At 37.9% G+C, this 20,634-nt stretch overlaps 1 protein-coding gene across 1 annotated transcript in view; it reads left to right on the top strand.

Moving 5' to 3' along the window:
• ITPR2 (inositol 1,4,5-trisphosphate receptor type 2) overlaps window positions 1-20,634 on the top strand; it is a 492,062-nt gene that overhangs the window by 264,089 nt on the left and 207,339 nt on the right. The window contains exons 35-37 of the mRNA XM_025402066.1: window positions 75-265; window positions 5,652-5,794; window positions 11,676-11,784. Coding sequence (XP_025257851.1) covers window positions 75-265; window positions 5,652-5,794; window positions 11,676-11,784 — 443 coding nt within the window. The remainder of the gene's footprint in view (window positions 1-74; window positions 266-5,651; window positions 5,795-11,675; window positions 11,785-20,634) is intronic.

The following is a 20,634-nucleotide window of genomic DNA, read 5'->3' as shown; positions in this document are numbered from 1 at the left end:
TAAGATTGTATGGATAATGTGTAAGAAACTTTAGTCAAATTAAGAGGGAAATATTTTAAATCTTTCTTTTTCAGCAAAAAATCGTGGAATTGCCATTCCAGTGGATTTGGACGGCCAAGTTAATACTCTTTTCATGAAGAGCCATTCAAATATGGTGCAGAGAGCAGCAATGGGTTGGAGACTATCAGCTCGCTCTGGGCCACGCTTTAAGGAAGCTCTTGGAGGGCCCTCTTGGGATTACAGAAATATTATTGAAAAGTTACAGGTACATGAGAGCATGAAATAGCATTCATATTTTCTAAATTACACTTTTTAAAGAATATGTAGTCACATAAATAAAATATGGCTAAAAATATCAAGTTCTATTTGGGGACCAGGCCTTCCTTTACAACTCTCTACTACCACTGCTCTTTTTAAACATATAGCTCACATATGTTGTGAGTTACTTTTTAATGAGTGTATATTAATTACTGTGTTTTGATAGTATGGTAGTGAATAGTCGGTCTTAATACCAAAATAATAATCATAATACCAATGATAACACTGGTAAAGAAACTCAATATTCATAGCCTTGCTTCAACTTATGTTTCAGTATTCCCTTCTAATCCTTTGGTCAGAACGATCCAAGCACCTTGCTCCCAAATGACTTGTATAGTACTCTTGATTTTGGCCTGGAAATATATTAGTTTGCCAGGGCTGCTGTTGCAGAATGTCACAGACTTGGTGGTTTAAACAACAGCAATTTATTTTCTCATAGTTCTGGAGGCTAGAAGTCCAAGATCAAGGTATCAGCAGGTATGCTTTCTCCTGAGGCTTCTCTCCTGGGCTTGCCGATGGCTGACTTCCTGCTGTGTCCTCATAGGCTCTTTCCTCTGTGTTTGTACATGTCTGTGTGCTAATCCCTTCTTCTTATAAGGATACCAGTTATGTTGATTAGGGCCTGCTCATATGAACTCATTTTTTCTTAATTACACTTTTGAAAACCCTAGCTCTAAATAGAGTCACATTCTGAGGTACTGTGAGTTAGGCCTTCAGCATACGAAATCCAGGGGAGTTATAATACAGCCCATAACAGACATCTTCCCATTCACATAATTAGTAGTAGCACATTACATGGAGTTGAATTGGGATATAATTTGAAGAAGTTTTTTTTTTTTTTCCTACAAAATGGTCAAGACATTAAATGAAATAAATATTATGAGAAGTCACATGTAGATGAGTGTTATATGGGGTTAGAAACACAAGTTAGATTCAGAGAGTATGAGAAACCTAAAGGGTGTGAGACATTAAAAATTTGGGGGAAAATGCCATTATAAGTGGTTCTTGATTTGTAGGATAGGGTTATCAAAAAGAGACTAGAGGAAGAGCGACTAGTGAGAAGTTACTTAAGATCTAAGCCAAGTGGTGATATGGATGAAATGAAGAAATGAGTGTTACAGATAATAATGAAGGCAGGGTCAGCAGACCTGGAGGCTCTTAGATGGAAGTAGAGAGCGGGCATGAGAGGAGTTTAAGAGGCCCTGTTGATTGGAGACTAGATAGTATTATTAAGACTGTTTGTTGTAAGAGCAGAGGAGAAGAGAACGCAATAGGAGGGCAATGGAAAATGCAGTGAACTAGGGTAGCAGGCTACTGAGTATATTGGAAGTTAAGTCTATATTTGAAGATAATAGTTGGAGCAAGGATAGTGGTTGGTATTGCTAAAAGAGAAAATACAGTGATAGAAAAAAAAGAACACCCTATGCGAGGCTAAGAGTAGCAGAATGACCCACATAAAGAGTGGGGGAAAAAAAAGCACGTCAGAGAGGAGGAGGGTCAGGAGAGCAAAGGGAGTGGAACATTTCAGAGGAGAGGTATATAGTAGTGTCAGCCAGCACGGAGAGGGTGTGCCTTAAACTTCTTTTAGTAAACTTCTTTTAATAGATTGATATCCATTAAGTAAGTATTTATTTAGTGAAAATTCTATACTAGCCACTGTGTGAAGTGCTAAAGAGAGAGCCATGGGGTCTATGCTCTTCTGGGACATGCATTTTAACTCATTAAATAATCGATAAATTGTTGGATAATTAAAACTACAGTGAATAAAATAGAGCAAAGTAACAACATGGTGGAGAATTACTGAAAGAATGACCCTGTAATTGTGAAGTTCATTTCTACCAGGATAACAGTTTTGTTGACACCTGAATAATGAAGATGAATAATCTATTCCAAGATTTGAGTTCAGATAGTTTTACGGGAAGGAAATAGGAAATGCAAAGGTGCTTAGGCAGGAGTGAGGCTGATGGGTTTGAAGATCCAAGAAAAGCCCATTGGGGCAGGAGTTTAGTGAGTAAAGGAAGAAAATATTATGAGATAAGGGGCCAAATCATGTAGAGACTTGTATGGTGCTGTAGCTGTGCCCTGAGTGTTTGTGTCCTCCCCCACCCCAAATTCATATGCTGAAATTCTGACCCCCATGGTGATAGTATTAGGAGGTGAGGTCTTCTGGGAGTTGAGATTAGAGTCCCTATAAAATAAGCCCATGCAAACTCATTCAGCCCTTCCACCATGTGAGGACACAGCAAGAGAGGCACCGTCTATGAACCAGAAAGTGCATCCTCACTAGACAACAAATCTGCTGGTGCCTGATCTTGGACTTCCCAGCCTCCAGAACTACAAGAAATAATTTCTGTTGCTTATAAGCTACTCAGTTTATGGTATTTTGTTATAGCAGCCTGAACAGATTAAGGCGCATATTAAGGCATTTTAATTGTATTCTATGTGTGATGACAAGTCATTGAAGATTTTCAGCAGAGGAGGGGCTGACTTGGTTTACTTTTTAAAAGATCACTATGAATTCTAAGCATATTTCTAAGATCCAGACATGGAAGCAGTGAATCTAGTTATGTAGCTTTGCATTAATTCAGGCAAAAGGTGATGGTAGCTTGGCTTAAGGAGGTTGCAATAATAATGCAGAGAAGTGTATTAATTTTGTGTATATTTAGTTGTAGAACTAATAGAACTTGGTGGAGGAATCGATTGATGTGTTGTAGGATAATGAAAAGAAGAATCAAGGATGACTCTGGTTTTGATATGATATGGTTGTGTTATTTACTAAGATAGGAAGTAATGGGAGAGAAAGAGGTTGGGGCTGAGTTGAAATTAGCAGTTCTATTTGGGGAATTTTAAAGTTGAGATGCCTATTTAGGTACCTGAGTGTGTCAACTTGGCTGTTTGATATATGAGTCTGAAGTGGAAAGATGTCCATGCTGGAATTATAAATGTGGGAGTTCCAACATATAGATGATATTAAAACCATAGAATTGGACGAGATTTTTCAGAAGAAAGTGTAGATATCAAAGAGAAAAGGAGCAGGAGCTATCAGGAGTTGATGAAGAAATAGTAAGGACATAGGTGGAAAATAAAGTGTGATGTCATAGACGTCAAGAGCAGAAAGTGTTTCAAAGAGCAGAAACCAGCGTGTAAAATGCTTAGCAGTGATTAAGATGAAGACAAGCAAGTAAACCACCGAGTTTGGGTGATGATCACAGCTAACTCGTGCTCAGTAGTAAAGATTACTAGTATTTATAGGGAATAAGTGGCTAGTGTGTGTTAGAGGATGTTCTATGCACTTACCTTTAATCCTTGCAGCAAGCTTATGTGATTGTTAGTATCATCCTAAGCTTTCACATGGGGAAACAATGACCTAGGGAGGTTGCATAGTTGCCTCATGACCAAAATTAGAGTTAAAGACAGAATTCATATCATAGCAGCCTGAGCACTATTTCTTTAGTAGATGAAACAAAGAAGAGGTGATCTAAACAACAGGGACATTTAATTAAATATGGTCATATTTGATAAACATACTCTCCCCACTTTTATATAATATCTAGTTTTCCCCTTTATGCTATTTCCCTTTAGTCTCTTTTAATTGTTTTCAGACATTTCTCAGAAAGCTTATTTAGAGTGGTTGAAGTAGAAATAATCACTTTTGCAGAAAGAGAAAGAGTTAAAACACGAATTAACATAATTCATAAGAAATCAAGAGGGTGACATCCCCATCTGTGCTTCTGTAGCTAAGAGTGACAATAAGCAATTGGCAATGTTCTGCTTAATAAAAATATACCATAGCTATGGATGAATAAATTGTTCTTTTATGTAAGAAGTTTTTTTTTTCTTCTAACATAGTTTAAAAATAAAATGGGGGTGCTTTAACCATTAAAGAATGTTTGGGAAATTATAATTACCTGTGGTTCATTTTAGAAACATATCAGTTAAGATGCTTTCAGCTTTAATTAACACAGCATTCAACTAAAAGTGACTTAAATGATAAAGACCGTATCATTTAACATAGCAAGAAACCTGGAACTGTGGCTCTCCTTGAGTTTGCTAATTGTAGACCTGGGCCCCTAAAACCAAAGGTCTGTAGGCATTCAGCTTAATGCTGGTCTCCCAGGGTAACATGAGGGCTGTCTTAGATTTTGGATTCACACCCTCAAGCTGCCTTGAGAGCAGTAGGTGGTTATGAAAGAACCTCCCCACCCGCAACACGTACCCCACTCTCTCAGCTGACTTCACCTGATGTCTCATTGACTGGGACTGTGTCACATAATCATGCCTAGACAGCTTGCTAGAGGTGGAAATGGGATAACCATGCCTGCCTTAGAGTAATCAACCTCGACCGTAAGCTGAGGGGGCTCATCCCCTGAGAATATTGTTGCTTGACTCAGAAATGACGTTGAGATTCTGGTAGCAAGGAAGAGGGTAAAGAAAGGCTGTTGGGTAGGTGACCAATAGGGTCTCTCAAAAAATATAATTTGAAATTCTGTTGAATGTCATTGAATCCATGTATAGTACTAATATTGCTTCAAATAATATTTCAGTGAGTTTCCCCATTGGATGAAATGATTCGTTTTGAATAACCAATGACCCATGGGAATTTATTTATTTATTTATTTATTTATTTATTTATTTAATTTGAGATAGGGTTTCGCTCTGTCACCCAGGCTGGAGTGCAATGGCGCTATCTTGGGTCACTGCAACCTCCACCTCCTAGGCTCAGATGATTCTCCCACCTTAGCCTCCTGAGTAGCTGGGACCACAGGCGCACATCACCAAGCCCAGCTGATTTTTGTATTTTTAGTAGAGACAGGGTTTCACCATGTTGACCAGGCTGGTCCCCAAATCCTGGCCTCATGCAATCCACCTGCCTCGGCCTCCCAAAGTACTGGGATTACATGCATGAGGCACTGCACCTGGCTGGAAATCCTTTTTTTTTTTTTAAGCTGTTCCCTGGGTATGCCCCTAATTTATTGCAATGTAATGAGTACCTGTCATGTTTCCATTATAATCCTAGGCACTGCAGGACACATACAGTGGCCTAACTGACTTTTCCTCTTATAGGTGTATATCCTTAGAAATAACTACCTGTCCCTCCCTTATCTTGTAAGTGGCACACACACATGCACACACACACACACACGCACAAATAGAGACTCAGGCAGTATTCATACATAAAACCAGACTATAATCATGGCACAGACATGTGGTGCTATGGAAATAGAGGGGGTAATCTATAAAATTCCCATTAGTATTCTTAGGCTTGTCTTATCTTCGAAAGATGAAATCTGACTTAGGCCTTCACGTGGGTTCTCCTGTGTTTCATTCCCTAGGATGTAGTGGCCTCCTTGGAGCACCAGTTCAGCCCAATGATGCAGGCTGAATTCTCAGTGTTGGTTGATGTATTGTACAGTCCAGAGCTGCTGTTCCCTGAGGGAAGCGATGCAAGAATAAGATGTGGCGCTTTCATGTCAAAGTAAGTGGATCCAATCTGAGATTCTGCTAGTGTCGTCAAACTGAGATGGCCTCTAACATTGCCGCTTTACACTTCACTGATATAAAATGACAGTCCACAAAGTATGTGAAAGGTCTAAAATCCATGTTAAAATATACTGCCAGAATAATTAAATTGAGTCACTTGAAATTTTATTTTGGTGAAGGTCAAGTTATCATATTTTACTAAATTTACTGAAAATAAAGTGTGTCATTATGGGGCACAAAGGATCATGCAAAATAATATTTTGGTCCTAATTCCTTTCCATAATTATATTTTGTGACCTTTTAAGAAATTCTTGTTTAAAGTCACTTATTTTCATTAACATAGGGAGAAAGGAAAAGGAGCTAGCATTTATTGAGGTCTTAATACTGTCATATGTCTTTAACTATTATTTTATCTAATCTGCATAAACACCCAGAGACTGAGAGGTCAGCCTGATTCAGAGAGGAGATTGCTGAGGACCAGGTGTGCTTCAGGTGCAGGGTTAGTAAGACTCAGACCCAGCACGTGGCCATGCTGCCTGGATGATCCTCATCTGCAGCTCTGTCGTTTACTGATGTTTCTCAGCGTTTGTGGTATTGCAGATCTATTATAGCTGATATGTTTACCCTAGAGAATCTTCATCTTAATGGTAAGTGAAAAATTCTCAAGGGAGATGTGCACAAGGAGAAGCAGTTGTGAGAAAAAGCATAACTTGCTCCAGAAAGAAGAGACTTGTCTTTATGTGGAGGGCATGTTATTGAGGGAGATCTGCAGGTCGTCACATGTAGACCCTGGATGACCAGTCAGAAAGAGGGTGCTTGGTCTTCCTGGGAGGAGTACCTGGATGGAGAGTCAGTGAGATGAGCTTGCCAAGCCCCTTGACCATGACCCATCCCAGCTAATTCCTGTATGGTAGAGGGTATTGCTGAAAGAGATAGAAACCTCTTCTATCATCTGTGATGTATCGAGGCAGAGCTTGAAGGACTAGGGCACACAAGAAGTGTGTTCCTTTCTTTCACCATTTAAGGTGGGACCTTGGGAGTGAAAAGAAGGCATGGGATGAGAAAAACTGACTACAGGGATCATGTTGAAGAATAGATGGGGTTTTTATACTATGGCCAGAATCAGGTATTTTTGGCTTTAGACTCATCATGTCTTAGGGAGATTGGGAAGAATGTATTTGTCCGGACACCTGCCAGTCTTGTGAGTAAGGATTTTAAAGTGAAGAGGCCCCTAGTGTACAACTGATGACTGCTGAGAACATTAGAAAGAAAATTTTAGGTGGAGGTATTGCCTAGTAATTCACTATAAAAATAGGGTGTGGAGCACAGTTCACTATTCAGATGATGGGTACGTTGAAAGCCCAGACTTCACTACTACACATACATGCATGTGAGAACTCTGCATCTGTACCCATTACAGATCTAAACATAAGAACTAAATGAAAAAAAAAAAAAAGGAAAGATAATAGGATCTTTGATAAATACCCTTCACCTCCTATGAATATATGTCAATATATGGAATATGGGTTAAAAATTAGGCAATAAACCTGTTAAGTTCAGTAAATTAATGTAATACTATAGCTATATCCCCGAGTTGTGACAGCCTGGAACAGGGGTTGGCAAGCTCTGGCCCTCAGGCTAAATTGGTCCTGCTACTCATTTCTGTAAATAAAGTTTTACTGAAACACAGTGGTGCTCATTCATTTCTGGATTGTCTGTGGCCGCTTTCATGCCACTGTGGCAGAATCAGCTAGTTGCCACAGAGACTGTGTACCCCACAAAGCCTAAAATATTTACTATCTGATCGTTTAGGTTTCCTGACTCCTCGTCAAGAACTAGGGTGCCAATATGGTAGCTACTAGCCACACATTGTTATTTAAATTATTGTTTAAATGAATTAAAATGAAATAAAAATCCACTTCCTCAGTCATATTTGCAACATTTCAAGGGCTCAGTAGCCACATGTGGCTAATGGCTGCCAACTTTGGCAGCACAAATATGGAACATGTGTATTATTGCAGAGAGTTCCGTTAGCCCTGGTCTAGGACTTGGAGATATTGGTCTATGAGAAAGTGATAGGAAGTAACTCATGATATCAAGTAAATATTGAGCTGTACTGCAGATGGAGACAAGCCTGTGACACCATTAGGTAACCTGAAAGGAGGGAAGCAGAAGTGATATGATAATAGGAATACATTGCAGATCCTACACCCACATGAAGGAAAATGATGTTGTGTTTACATGAGTGATTCTAGAAGAGATTTTTGTGCTATTGCAATTGTATTACAGCCAGAGCCTCAGGAGTGTCTATTTTCTGCCTTAGTGCTCACCCTACTCCTTCCCCAACTCTGTAAAAAACCAAGGGTTTCCTTTGTAAGAATATCTTACAAAATTAGAATCTGACTTTATGAATAGCCAGGGGTCTTTTTTTTTTTTTTTTTGAGATGGAGTCTTGCTCTGTCACCTAGGCTGGAGTGCAGTGGTGCAGTCTTGGCTCACTGCAAGCTCCGCCTCCCAGGTTCACGCCAATCTTCTGCCTCAGCCTCCCGAGTAGCTGGGACTACAGGCACCCGCCACCACACCCAGCTAATTTTTTGTGTTTTTTTATAGATGGGGTTTCGCTGTGTTAGCCAGGATGGTCTCGATCTCCTGACTTTGTGATCTGCCTGCCTCAGCCTCCCAAAGTGTTGGGATTACAGGCATGAGCCACCATGCCTGGCTACCAGGGGTCTTGTATTGCTGTGCATACCATCCTGGTAAAGCTTAGCTAGAGAATATACATTTAGGGGCAAGCCCTAAGTAGGGCTTCCTACTTTTTCTAATGAATCTAATTCTTGGAATCTGTTGACTCAGATGAGTCTGGAGGAGGATATGAGGATAGACTCCAGGACAGGGGTCTACTTAACACATAGAGTGAAAGAGAAGAGAATAGGTCAATGACACTGTTAACCTTTAAGACAGCTGATTAGAGTCCATTCAAATCAACACCTACTCCTTCCTTGTGAAGGAGAATCTCAGTGTTTTTCAAACTGTGGGGTGTGCTCCATTTATAGATTTTTAAACTGACTTAGGTGGAGGCAACCAGCTAATTTAAAAAATGAATTAGAGAAGACACAAATTATCAGAGTGCATCTCATAGTGAGGGTGACATTAGTGTGAGTTTACATACACACTCCCACACAGGTACTTCTTTACTGGGTGGTTTTGTGAAATATATTTCTTACTTTGATAATGGAAAAAATATTTGAAAGTCACCGACCTAACTCAACCAAACATTATGTGAATACCTTTTATAAATCTGTAGCAAGTGGTCATTCAACCTTATGGTTATTTTCAATATTGTTAATGAATTAAATCCTTTATCTAAGGAAGAGTTAAAGAAAATGGAAATACTTAGCCTGAGAGAGCGAAAAAAAGAAATTTATCATGTCCACCAAAACTGTTTTCACATATTTAAAGACCATTATGTGAATGTATATACCTACTATGTATCCACAAAAATTAAAAATTAGAAAAAGACTATTGTGTGAAAGAAAGAATTAAATAGTAGAAGTTTTAGAAAGGCAGGCTTCATTTTCCTTGCCAGGAGAACTTTTGAAATTCTTCTGCCTGCTAGGCCTGATCGCAAGGATGTAACACCTTTTCTAGACTCAACATGTCTAAAAGGACATCAGTGTTACTTTCATTGTGTGTTTGCTACTTCTTCACCATGGAACAGTGTCATTTTAAAGTGTCACCATTGGGCTGGGTGTGGTGGCTCACACTTCTAATCCCAACACTTTGGGAGGCTGAAGCAGGGGGATCCCTTGAGTTTGAAACCAGCCTGGGCCACAAAGCAGGACCCCATCTCTGCAAAAAGTAAAAAAAATTAGCCAGGCATGGTGGCTATACCTGTGGTCCCAGCTACTCAGGAGGCTGAAGTGGGAGGATAGCTTGAGCCTAGGAGGTCTAGGCTGCAATGAGCTATGATCACATCACTGCACTTCAGCCTGGGTGACAGAGACCCTGTCTCATTAAATAAATTTTAAAAATTGAAAAAAACTGATCACCATCCACATATTAGCCTAGTCTCTACATTTCAGGGGCCTCTGATCTGCCCTGCTTCCTCTTCCACTTCCCACATGTCATCATTTACAAGTCTCTGCTGTGGGTCTTCTCTGTTGCTTCCTATGTCCTCACCCGACCTCTGCCACTGCTCTCTCGCCTTGCTCCGTCTCCTCTGCTTCATCTTTCCCGCTGCCCTCATTGGTCTCTTTCTCACAGTGGGAAGAGGCATTTAGGTCCTTTAGAACAGTGGTTCCCTATTTTCTCTAGAAAACATTCAAGACTCTTGAGGTTAATATTCCAGTCCCTTCTTTCCAAACCACATCTCTTACACTTTCCTCTTCCAGGTCTTTAAGTGTCAGCGGGCAATTGGCATGCTTCTCATTTCCTGGACATGCCGGCCAGGTTTCTGCCTCTGCCCTGTGTTCATACCATTCCCTTTGCAGGGATGTCTTCTCTCCCGAGCCTTCCTTGACAGGTGACATCTTCGTTAGTTGCATGCTATCTCTTCGCTGAAACCTTCTTTGATCAGCCCTAGGTAACTACCCCCAGCAGAATGAAGTGGTTTCATGTGTGGTTCACAGCATTTGCCAATGCCTCTGTTGTGGCACTTGCTCATTCAGGGGGCTGTGTGCAGCCTAGCATGTGTGGGGACTCTGCACAAGACCCCTGAGACTCAGGAGATCAATGACCTGAGTCCTGTCACCACAGAGTCGTTCTTAATAATTTGGGCTCTGAGGTCAGATGGACTTGAGTGCATTTGCGGGTCTCACCACTTAACAATTTATGTAACCAGAGGTAAGTTGCTGTATCTCCCTGGGCCTCTGTTATGTCATGAGCAAAATTAGTCTGAACCTGTCTCATGGGCTTGGTGTGAGGATAAATTAGGAGAGTCCCTGGGCTGTCCTTACACTTGACCCTGACACCTGATAAGCACTTGCTAGCCATTAACCAGTGAAAGTTCACTTTTTCCCCAGGGTTATGTCCCACAGTACTCATGTTATGTCACTGAAATTGGATCATTTGAGGAAGACATCTCACAGGGTCATTTTGAGGATCAGCTTTTTAACAACATGAGCTATATATGCTATATATATAGCTATATAAGCTCAATTCTGATAATGAAAATTTATTTGCTTTTAAGTTCTTGGGGATGGTGATCCTGAAACTCTTCTAACAGAGCACCAGTGCATAGTGTACCACTTGATTAAAATGATGGGAGTTTTTGCCCAAATTATACCAAAGCTGGTAAATGGATAGATTGTCTTGATGTCACTTTTTTTGTTTTGTTTTTTGCTTTTAATAAAAAAACTGCTTGTTTCTACCAAACCCTGGCAGTGAAAAATAGCATATTATTATGAATGGAAACTGGAAAGCAGCCTGTTATATTAAGATTGCAGAGTTGTATACAGCCACTGCTACTGTATGCTTAATGTAATACAGTACATAAAAATAATATAGTGTAACATAACATAATAAAATGTAATATATAAATATTTATATTTCTGTACTAATACATTTGTTTTAGTTCATATATTGGGGTGATAATATTAGTATTTCATTGTTTCTCAGAGTATCGTATCCCACTAAAAGAATGCCACCTGAGTAAGGTTGAGAAGCCCTGAGATAGACTACCTGTAAAACAAAAATAATGTGTTGTAATACAAAATTTATAAGCTGAAGTGTAATCTTAAAACTTTTGAAAACATGTAACTGGTTTACTTCATATTCTCAAATAATGGTGTGATTTTTTTCCCCTACAGCCTTTGATGTTTGTATATAGCTTGAAGAGAAATCACTGTCTTTCTAAAGGTTTAATGTTTTGCTTTAAGGTTGATTAATCATACAAAGAAACTAATGGAGAAAGAAGAAAAACTGTGCATTAAGATTCTTCAGACATTACGAGAAATGTTAGAGAAGAAAGACAGCTTTGTGGAAGAGGTATTGTTTTAAACAAAATTCATTATTTAAAAATAAAGTAGGATTTCCACAATACTGGAACCTATGAATTACAGTAGGCTATTACATACTTACTTGCATTATATTTTAATGGTGCATGTACTTAGATGAATTATGTGATTTGAATTTTTATGGTATTCATCTCTCATGCCTTGTTTTAAATTGGGAAATAACCAAAATTAGAGTGGCCTAGATGTTTGTTTTGTTTTATTATATTCTTGGATCTGTATTTTTTCCTCTTACGGCTTTAGTGGACCAAATGACCTTTTTAAACAATGAGCAACTGAAATGCATTATTTAGATTTTGTGTAAAGTTCTGCTGCATATTGAGAATGTCTGCGTTTTGGCATATGTTGACTTTTTATTATGAATATATATTCATGTTATTTTTTATAATATTCTGCCAAGTATTATAAAATAATACTATTTTAGTAAATGGAATAGTCAGTTTCTATTCTTAACTATATTAACTTGAGAGTCACAAATGATTTTCAGGGAAATATCAACCTATAGATAATAATTGTCAGTCTGTTATTAAAAATGACAGCTCAGGTGCTCATTAAGAGATAGCTAGCAGCATGTTTAATACCCAAGGTGATACACTTAAATAGAAAATATAAATCTAGAGAATTTTTTTTTTGCTAGCTATCTGTACTTTTATGTTAGATATTAAACAAAATTTGTACCACGTTCCTCAATAACTTTTTGGTCTGTTTCGGTAAATACTAATCATCTGATATTTTACAACTGGAAGGATTTTATTTACTACTTTATGTATATGCTAAATTCTAGAAAGATTATAGTGGTTGGGTTTTTTAAAGTGCATTCCCAAAAAAATGCAATGGAAACTTAGATATTAATAGAAAGAGCATTGCTTCAAAATATTCCATGTGAATCAATGTTTGTTTCAGCAATCAAAATGCCTTCTACTTTGCATTAGTTCTCTGCATCACTTAAATTATATTTGGAAAACAAGTGATCAAAATAAAGGTGGTCAATGCAATTTTAGCAAATGTTTCTCTAAGATAGGACTCAAAAACACGCTTCTATATTTAAAAAATGATAAAGAGAATTCCTTGGGACTTACTGTTGTCTTTCTCTTAAAATATTGCTGTAGATTGTGTGATATTGACTGAAGTACCAGATTCTGAAGTAGAAAAATGAGGTCAATATACTTTTCTGGCAGAGGATGAGGTTCACAATAAAAATGACTTGTACTTAACAGGAGATACATGACAAGTCTTCCATTTTTATGTAACAGAGTTTTATGAATCACTCCAAAGGAAAATCGGAAAGAAATCAGGTTAAGATTTTACTTTGGCTAGTCAAAAGTATTTTTGTGTGTCTCCCAAACCACTCTAAAACAAATCACTTATTTTCTCCTTTCCATTCCCACTGCTACCAGTAGTTCAGGCTTTTATTATCTGCTGTTGAGAAAATTCCAGGAGTGCAATTTCCTGAGACAGAACTGCTCCCTTGGGCAGAGGCAGAGCTGCTGTTTTCCTAACTCCAAGGGTCCCCATTTATGCAAGACGTGATGTAAAGGACACCCCCAGCACACAGCCCTCATGGAAGAGTTGAGATGAGAAAGGCTAATTGCAAGTTCTTCATTCAGTCACCCAACACATATGTTGTGAGCAAACTATTAAATGGTGATTATTGTGCCTGGGAACTGGTGATACTGAGATGAATGACAGCTTGCCAAGGGCCATGAATGAGTACAATTCCTGTGTTTGTGGACTCCCTTAATAATAGTGTAGGGAAGAGATCACTAGAGCCCTTCAGAAACCGTCAGGGGCTCTGCACAGCGTCAGTGTTCCAGGCCCACCATTTGTCCTCTCTACTCCCCCATCTGTCTTCATCCATTAGCCTCCAGAAATCTGTGCTACTCAATGTACCTGTAAGGTACCGCAGGCTTTTCCTGACCTGAGCTTTGCTTCATCAGGAATCACAGATTGCAAAAAATCCAATCAAGCCTCAATGCCACCAGCTATCTTTGTAGAAGAGCTACTGGGTAGTAGTTATCAATTGTTCCAGCAAGTAGTGATTACTTTCTCAATCGAATTACCAAAATACCTCATGCTGCTATTTTAGGACACTTCGGGCTGTATCCGGATATTTAGTCCAAGCTCCTTATTTTATAGATGATGCCACAGAGTCCCAGAGAGGTGATGTGATTTGACTGAGGTTACACAGCAAGAGCTAGAACCAGAGTTTAAATAGGAACTCCTTCCTCTCTGTCTCATCTTCTTACTCCTTTGGTCATAGCCAAGTTTTACAAATGTTTTGCATTGCTGTTAAGAAAGGTTAGTATACTTTGTCTAGCAGGTTTATGGCTCCGAATTTTAAGACATAGGCAGACAGAATATAAAACAGAATAACATCCAAAATAGGTAAAGATTCAGATAAACTTCTAAGAAAATAGTAAAGATGGGGGAAATGAAGTCATTTAAGAAAGAAAAACCTGATTTCATTTTTTTATATGGCTGCATAAAATTCCATTGCATATATATCCATCACATTTTCTTGACCCATTCATCCGTCGAGGGACATGTGGGTTGATTCCCTATCTTTGCTGTGGTGAATAATGTTGCAGTAAACAGGCGAGTGCAGGTATCCCTTTGATATGTTGATTTCTTTTCCTTGGATAGACACTCAGTAGTGGGAATGCTGAATCCAATGGTAATTCTGGTTTTCGTTTTTTGAGAAGTCTGTGTACTGTTTTTCATAGTGGCTCTACTAGTTTCCATTCCCAGCAGCAAAGTTTGAGTTTTCTTTTCTCCACATCCTCATCAACGTCTGTTATTTTTTTTTGGGGGGAGGGTCTTTTTAATAATAGCCATTCTGGCTGGGGAAAGATAATATCCTGTCGTCATTTTGAGTTGCATTTCTCTGACAATTAGTGATGTTGAGGAGTTTTTCATATGCTTATTGGCCGTTTCTCTGTCTTCCTTTGAGAAATGTCTAGTCATGTCTTTTGCCCACTTTCTAATGAGGTTATTTGCTTTTGTCCTGCTGAGTTGTTTGAGTTTCTTGTATATTTTGGTTACTAGTCTCCTGGCAGATAAATAATTTGCAAATATTTTCTCCCATTCAACAGGTTGTCTCTTCATTTTGTTGAGTGTTTCCTCTGCTGTGCAGAAGCTTTTAGTTTAAGATAGTCCCATTTGTCTATTTTTGTTTCTGTTGCCTGTGCTTTTCAGATCTTAGCATAAATTCTTTGCCTAGACCAATGTCCAGGAGAGTTTCCTCTAGGTTTTCTTCCAGTATTTTTATCATTTCAAGTTTTTTGTTTAAGTCTTTAATCTATTTTGAATTGAATTTTTTATATGGTGAGAGATAGGAATCCAGTTTCTTCTGCATGTGACTATCCAATTTTCCCAGTGTCATTTATTGGAGAGGGTGTTCTTTCCCTGGTATAAGTTCTTATCTGCTTTGTTGAAGATCAGTTGGCTGTAACTATATGGCTTTGTTCCTGGATTCTTCATTCAGTTACATTGGTCTGTGTGTCTATTTTTATACCAACACCGTGCTGCTTTGGTTAGTATAGTATAGCCCTGCAATATATTATAAGTTAGATAATATGATGCCTCCAGCTTTGTTCTTTTTGCTCAGGATTGCTTTGGCTATTCCAACTCTTTTTTGGTTCCATATGAGTTTTAGGATTCTTCCAAAATAATGATATCATGTCATTTGCAGCAACGTGGATGCTGTATGGAACTGAAGGTCATCTTAAGTGAAATAAGCCAAGTACAAAAAAGACAAATACGACATGTTCTCACTTATATGTGGGAGCTAACACATTTGATCATATGAAGGTAAAACGTGGAAAGATAGATAACAGAGACTGGGAAGGGTGAGAGTGGGAGAAGGAAGGGAACTGGGCTAAAGGGTGCAAGCATACAGTATGACAGAAGGAATAAATTCAGTGTTTGATAGCAGAGTAGGGTGACTATACTTAACAAAATATATTGTACTTGAGTGATGGACACATCAAATACACTGACTTGATCACTATACATTTATATACATGTAACAAAATGTCCCATTTATGCTATAAATTTATAAAAACAAAAAAAGAAAAAGGAAAAACCTAATAAAAAGCATACGTATCTTATTTATTAATTATCCTGTTTCTTAACTTTCACGTTTACCAAGGACAGAATAAAAAAATTATAGCTAAAGCAATTCTAGCTCTTAGACAACTTTTTAATTCTAAGTGTTTTGAAATGAGAAGTATTTCTATCAGTGGAAGCAGAAGACATCTCATCCCCCTCTCAGGAAATCTTAAAGAAAAGCATATTGGATCTAGAAGGATTCAAACAACCAGTCTGGGAACGAGTTGGGACTACATGATCTCTATATTTTGTCCATTGGTCCTTCTGAAACAGCTGGTGCTCAGTGATCCATGCCAGTGGAGGAGAGCTAAATGGCTCACATCTGGGTGAAATGGCATTGGTTAATAGATTTAAAAAGTAGCCAAAGATGCTATTGTGCAACTAATGGTGGGCTCTAATAACAAACTCTAGTTATCAGTAGTGGGATAAGAGGTGACTGTGTTTCCATGATTGTATTGTTTCCTACTGACCAAAAATTTCATGGTATGTAAAACCACACAAATTTGTTATCTTACAGTTTTGAAAGTCAAAAGCTTAAAATCCAGCTGTGAGCAGTAGTGTGTTCTTTCTGCAGACTCTAGGGGAGAGTTCATTTCCTTGCCTTTTCTGGATTCTGGAGGCCACCTGCATTCCTTGGCTCGTGGCCCCATCCCCTATCTTTAAAGCCAGTAGTGTAATGCCTTCCAAACTCCACTCCCCGCCCCGCCCCCCCGCTCCCACAATTGCCACATCTCCTCCTACTCTGATGCTCCTGCCTCCTTCCTATAAGAACACTTGTGATTACATTGGAACCACCTGGATAATCCGGTATAATTTTCCCATCTCCAGAGCCTTAACTCAAATCACACCTGCCAAATCCCTTTTGCTATGTGAGGCAACATGTTTACAGCTTCTGGTAACTTGGAAAGGGATTGTGAGAGCATGTGCATCTTTGGGGAGGGCCATTATTCTGTCTATCACAATAACTCTTTTATTGACAGTGAAAAATAACATCTAGAATGTAGATGTAGTATTTACTTGTGGCTGATCAATATTACTACATGGGGCAATTTAAATGCAAATGAATAGAACAAAAATGCTTGGAATCTGTAGCACTTTGCTGTTTTCAAAATATTTTAGGATATTTTGCTACCTTTCAACAATTCTGACAAGTACACAGAAGAGGCAGGGTTACCTCCACATTGCAAACGTGAAAAGGGAGACTCAGAAAAGTGAATTGCGTTAAGTCACATAGGTTACCTAATACCTGCCCTGTATTGCCTAACCAGCTGGATTTCGACTGTGTATTGAAGCATTCCCAAGAGATTTATCAGAATTAAATCAAAACAGAAAACGCAAACCAGGGTTTTTCACACGAGCTATTCTAATATTACATTTGAGACTCCACTTATTTGAATTTAAAATGTCAACTTAAAAGAAAATTACTATTTTTATTTCCTTGGTTCCTGACACCAGAAGTGGTATGTGTGTATGTGTGTGTGTCTATGTGTGAAACTGGTAAAAATTTAAAAATAGGGCAATGAAGTATAAATTTGCTTCATGGTTGAACCAAATGTCCTTTAAAGCAATTCCCAACCCTGGGATTCTAAATTTCCCAAGTTTGTTAGCCTTCTCTGTGTGATGTATTAAGTAAGTACGTTAAGGATATTTAATATAACCGAATGTAACTAGATTTTACCTGCTAGTCAATTATTTATTAAAAGCTTATAATTTAGAATACCCTTGAGTACAATTTCTAAATTAATTATACTTAGGGATATTCTTCCTTGACCCATGTTTCTTAGTTTGTGCCTAAGATACTGAGAAATATGATGTGGGTGGGCAACATCTTAAAGATTCTCGAAAGACTAAAATAAATAAAGGAAAATTTAATTTTCTGTGATCTGTGCCTGTATGGGAAATCATCTAGGGATCATATATTTAGTTAAGCTATAGTATTTATTTTTAATGGAAGGATAAAATGTGAAATTTTTTTATAGAAAGTCTGTAAGGAGAAAATTACCTAAGTGAGTTTTAGGAAAATCCCCCTTAAAATATTGTTTGTTTAGGTGACTGTGATAGAAAAGCAAGAGTTTACAAAGGATATAACTAACAACCCTAACAAGTCTGAGAGCTTAGTATTCCTTTGGGGCTGGCATATTTAGAAGGCTTTTTAAAGGTAACAACAGTAGGCATATTTATTTGTACTTTAAAAAATATGTATATTGGAACATTGGGGGAAGGAAAGAGAAGAGAAAGAATGCTTCATAATGGCTTGAGAGCAGTGTGAATTTTTTTGTTTTATTTTATTTTATTTTTCTTTGAGACAGAGTCTTGCTCTGTCACCCAGGCTGGAGTGCAGTGGCACTCTCTTGGCTCACTGCAATCTCCACCTCCTAGGTTCAAGTGATTCTCCTGCTTCAGCCTCCCGAGTAGCTGGGATTACAGGCACCTGCCACCCAGCTAATTTTTGTATTTTTACTAGAAATGGGGTTTCACCATCTTGGTCAGGCCGGTCTTGAACTCCTGATCTCAAGCAATCCACCTGCCTCAGCCTCCCAAAGTGCTGGGATTACAGACGTGAGCCACCGCACCCAACCTGAGGGCAGTGTGATTTCTGTAATTCTCTATCCTTAAAGCCATTTTGTCCTACTCTTATTCCCAAGACCTCTCTCTCTGTGTCTCACACACACACACACACACACACACACACACACACACACACACACAATATCAGGTAGTATATGTGTGCTGTTGAAGAGAGTAGCTTTATTACAGTACCGTGCCTTTGTTCTGTGTATTTAAAGATACTTTAGGTCCAGATCTGTGCAGTGGTGAGTTGGTAATGGAGATAGAAAGAGCTTATGTGGATTGGATAGAGGCGGGCTGATGAGGGGAAGCAGGAAATAAGGACTGTGCTCAGAGGAATGGTTTGGTTTGGTTTGTTTTTAAGGATTTTGGGGGTCAATTTCCTGCATCTTTTACTCTTTAGTATACATTTTCATTAAGATTTATAGAGCATTACAAATTATTTCTCTCATGAAAAGGGAAAAACATATAAATCATAAAAGTAGAGATGTCTGTAAACTCCAATCCTAAGTATATCAAATTCATAGCTTCTGTACTTTAGAATTGGAGAAGAGAATGAGCACTGAAAATATTCATGGATCGCCTGTGGAATTGGTAATTTACAGTTACTCTCTTTACATTCTAGTCAAAGAAGCTGACCTATTTAGAATGACAGTCGCAATTTCCCCGTGACTATATTCCTATCTATTAATGTTACACTGACATACATATAATCTATAGGGCAACAAAGATGTTTAGTAAAGTTCAATATTCTTAAAATGATCAGATTTAAAATACCATCTATCCTTGCCATATTGTTGCAAAGATATTGAGAGCTGCCTTTGCAATAGCTATGGTACAGTTTTAAGCAGTGGTTGTAAAAATTAATAGCTAGCATTTATTAAGAGCTTACTGTATGACATTGTTATTATCAGACAGTACTATCAGACACTGTTCCTAATCATGTATATATGTTACCTTATTTATTCTTCAACCCTATGTCATCGTTTTATTATCTCCCTTTTACTAGTTAGGAAACTGAGGTATAGAAAGTTTACGGTCACACATCTTAGGAGAAAGAGACCTGGGATTCCCACCTAAACAGTTGGGCTTCTGAGCTCACACTCTTAATTGGCATGTTAGATCCAAACAGGTTATAGAACTTCTAATCACAACTCATTTATTTTCTCAGTTATAAAACCAAATAACATGAAAAGTTCTTCAGTTTTATTCTTGATAAAATTTGCATAAGTGTGTACTGGAAAGCATAATCCATTTATTCAGTGAGCTGCCCAGGAAAGGCTTGACACCCACCTTGCGATCATGATCTGAGTTGTTATTAACTAGAATATTAATTATAAAAGTTCTAAACAGTATTTTGTGAGATGACTACTGGAGATAGCCCTTTGTCGAAGTGTGGCATTCAACAAATAGCATAGCATCTAATTGAGAGCTGTGATCTTTACAAATGCCCAGGTGGGGCAGGTGATATTTATACATTGAACAGTGATAGCAGACAATGGATTCTTGATTTGAAAGTTGATATCTGGAGTGATATGGAACAAAGATCTTTAAGAAATGATGCCTGAATTATTTTTAAGATGTCCTCTTTTTTTTAACTCTAAAATATACTGTCTCCTGAGTTAACAAGAAATTTATTCTTATCCTCAGCAGGAAAAAATATTGTAACTAATCTTTTACTTCTAATTTTGAGAAGTCACAAAAAGAATGTTGTAATTATACCAAGTGACTTAACTCCTACATCAGAAATGCATGTGTCAGTCCCAGCAATAATTACATTGTTGCAAATTTGTAAATTGTATCAAACCCCTCTTATTCTAATAATCAGTGCAGAATCATTCACATATGTGTATAACTCATTTCAGTTTCTAGCAGGCAAATAAATGAATTTAAATAGGAATGCTACATAGATTACATTGTAGCTGAAAATTTGGATAATAACTGTTTTGCCGAGAGAAATACATTTTAGTTTTAGTATCAGCTGTATTTTAAAATATTTCTTACTAAATACATTTTAGAGGTGAGTGCATTTGTTTTGTAATATAAGTGCTCTAATGTTGTTTTAAATCAAATATTAGTGATGCTGCAAATGTGTGCCGTCTTTTTTTTTTTTTTTTTTTTTTTTTTTTTTTTTTTTTTTTTTTTT

This window comes from Theropithecus gelada, chromosome 11, assembly GCF_003255815.1.
Source record: "Theropithecus gelada isolate Dixy chromosome 11, Tgel_1.0, whole genome shotgun sequence".
NCBI classification, from domain to species: Eukaryota; Metazoa; Chordata; class Mammalia; order Primates; family Cercopithecidae; genus Theropithecus; species Theropithecus gelada.
This window is presented reverse-complemented; position numbering and strand designations above follow the sequence as displayed.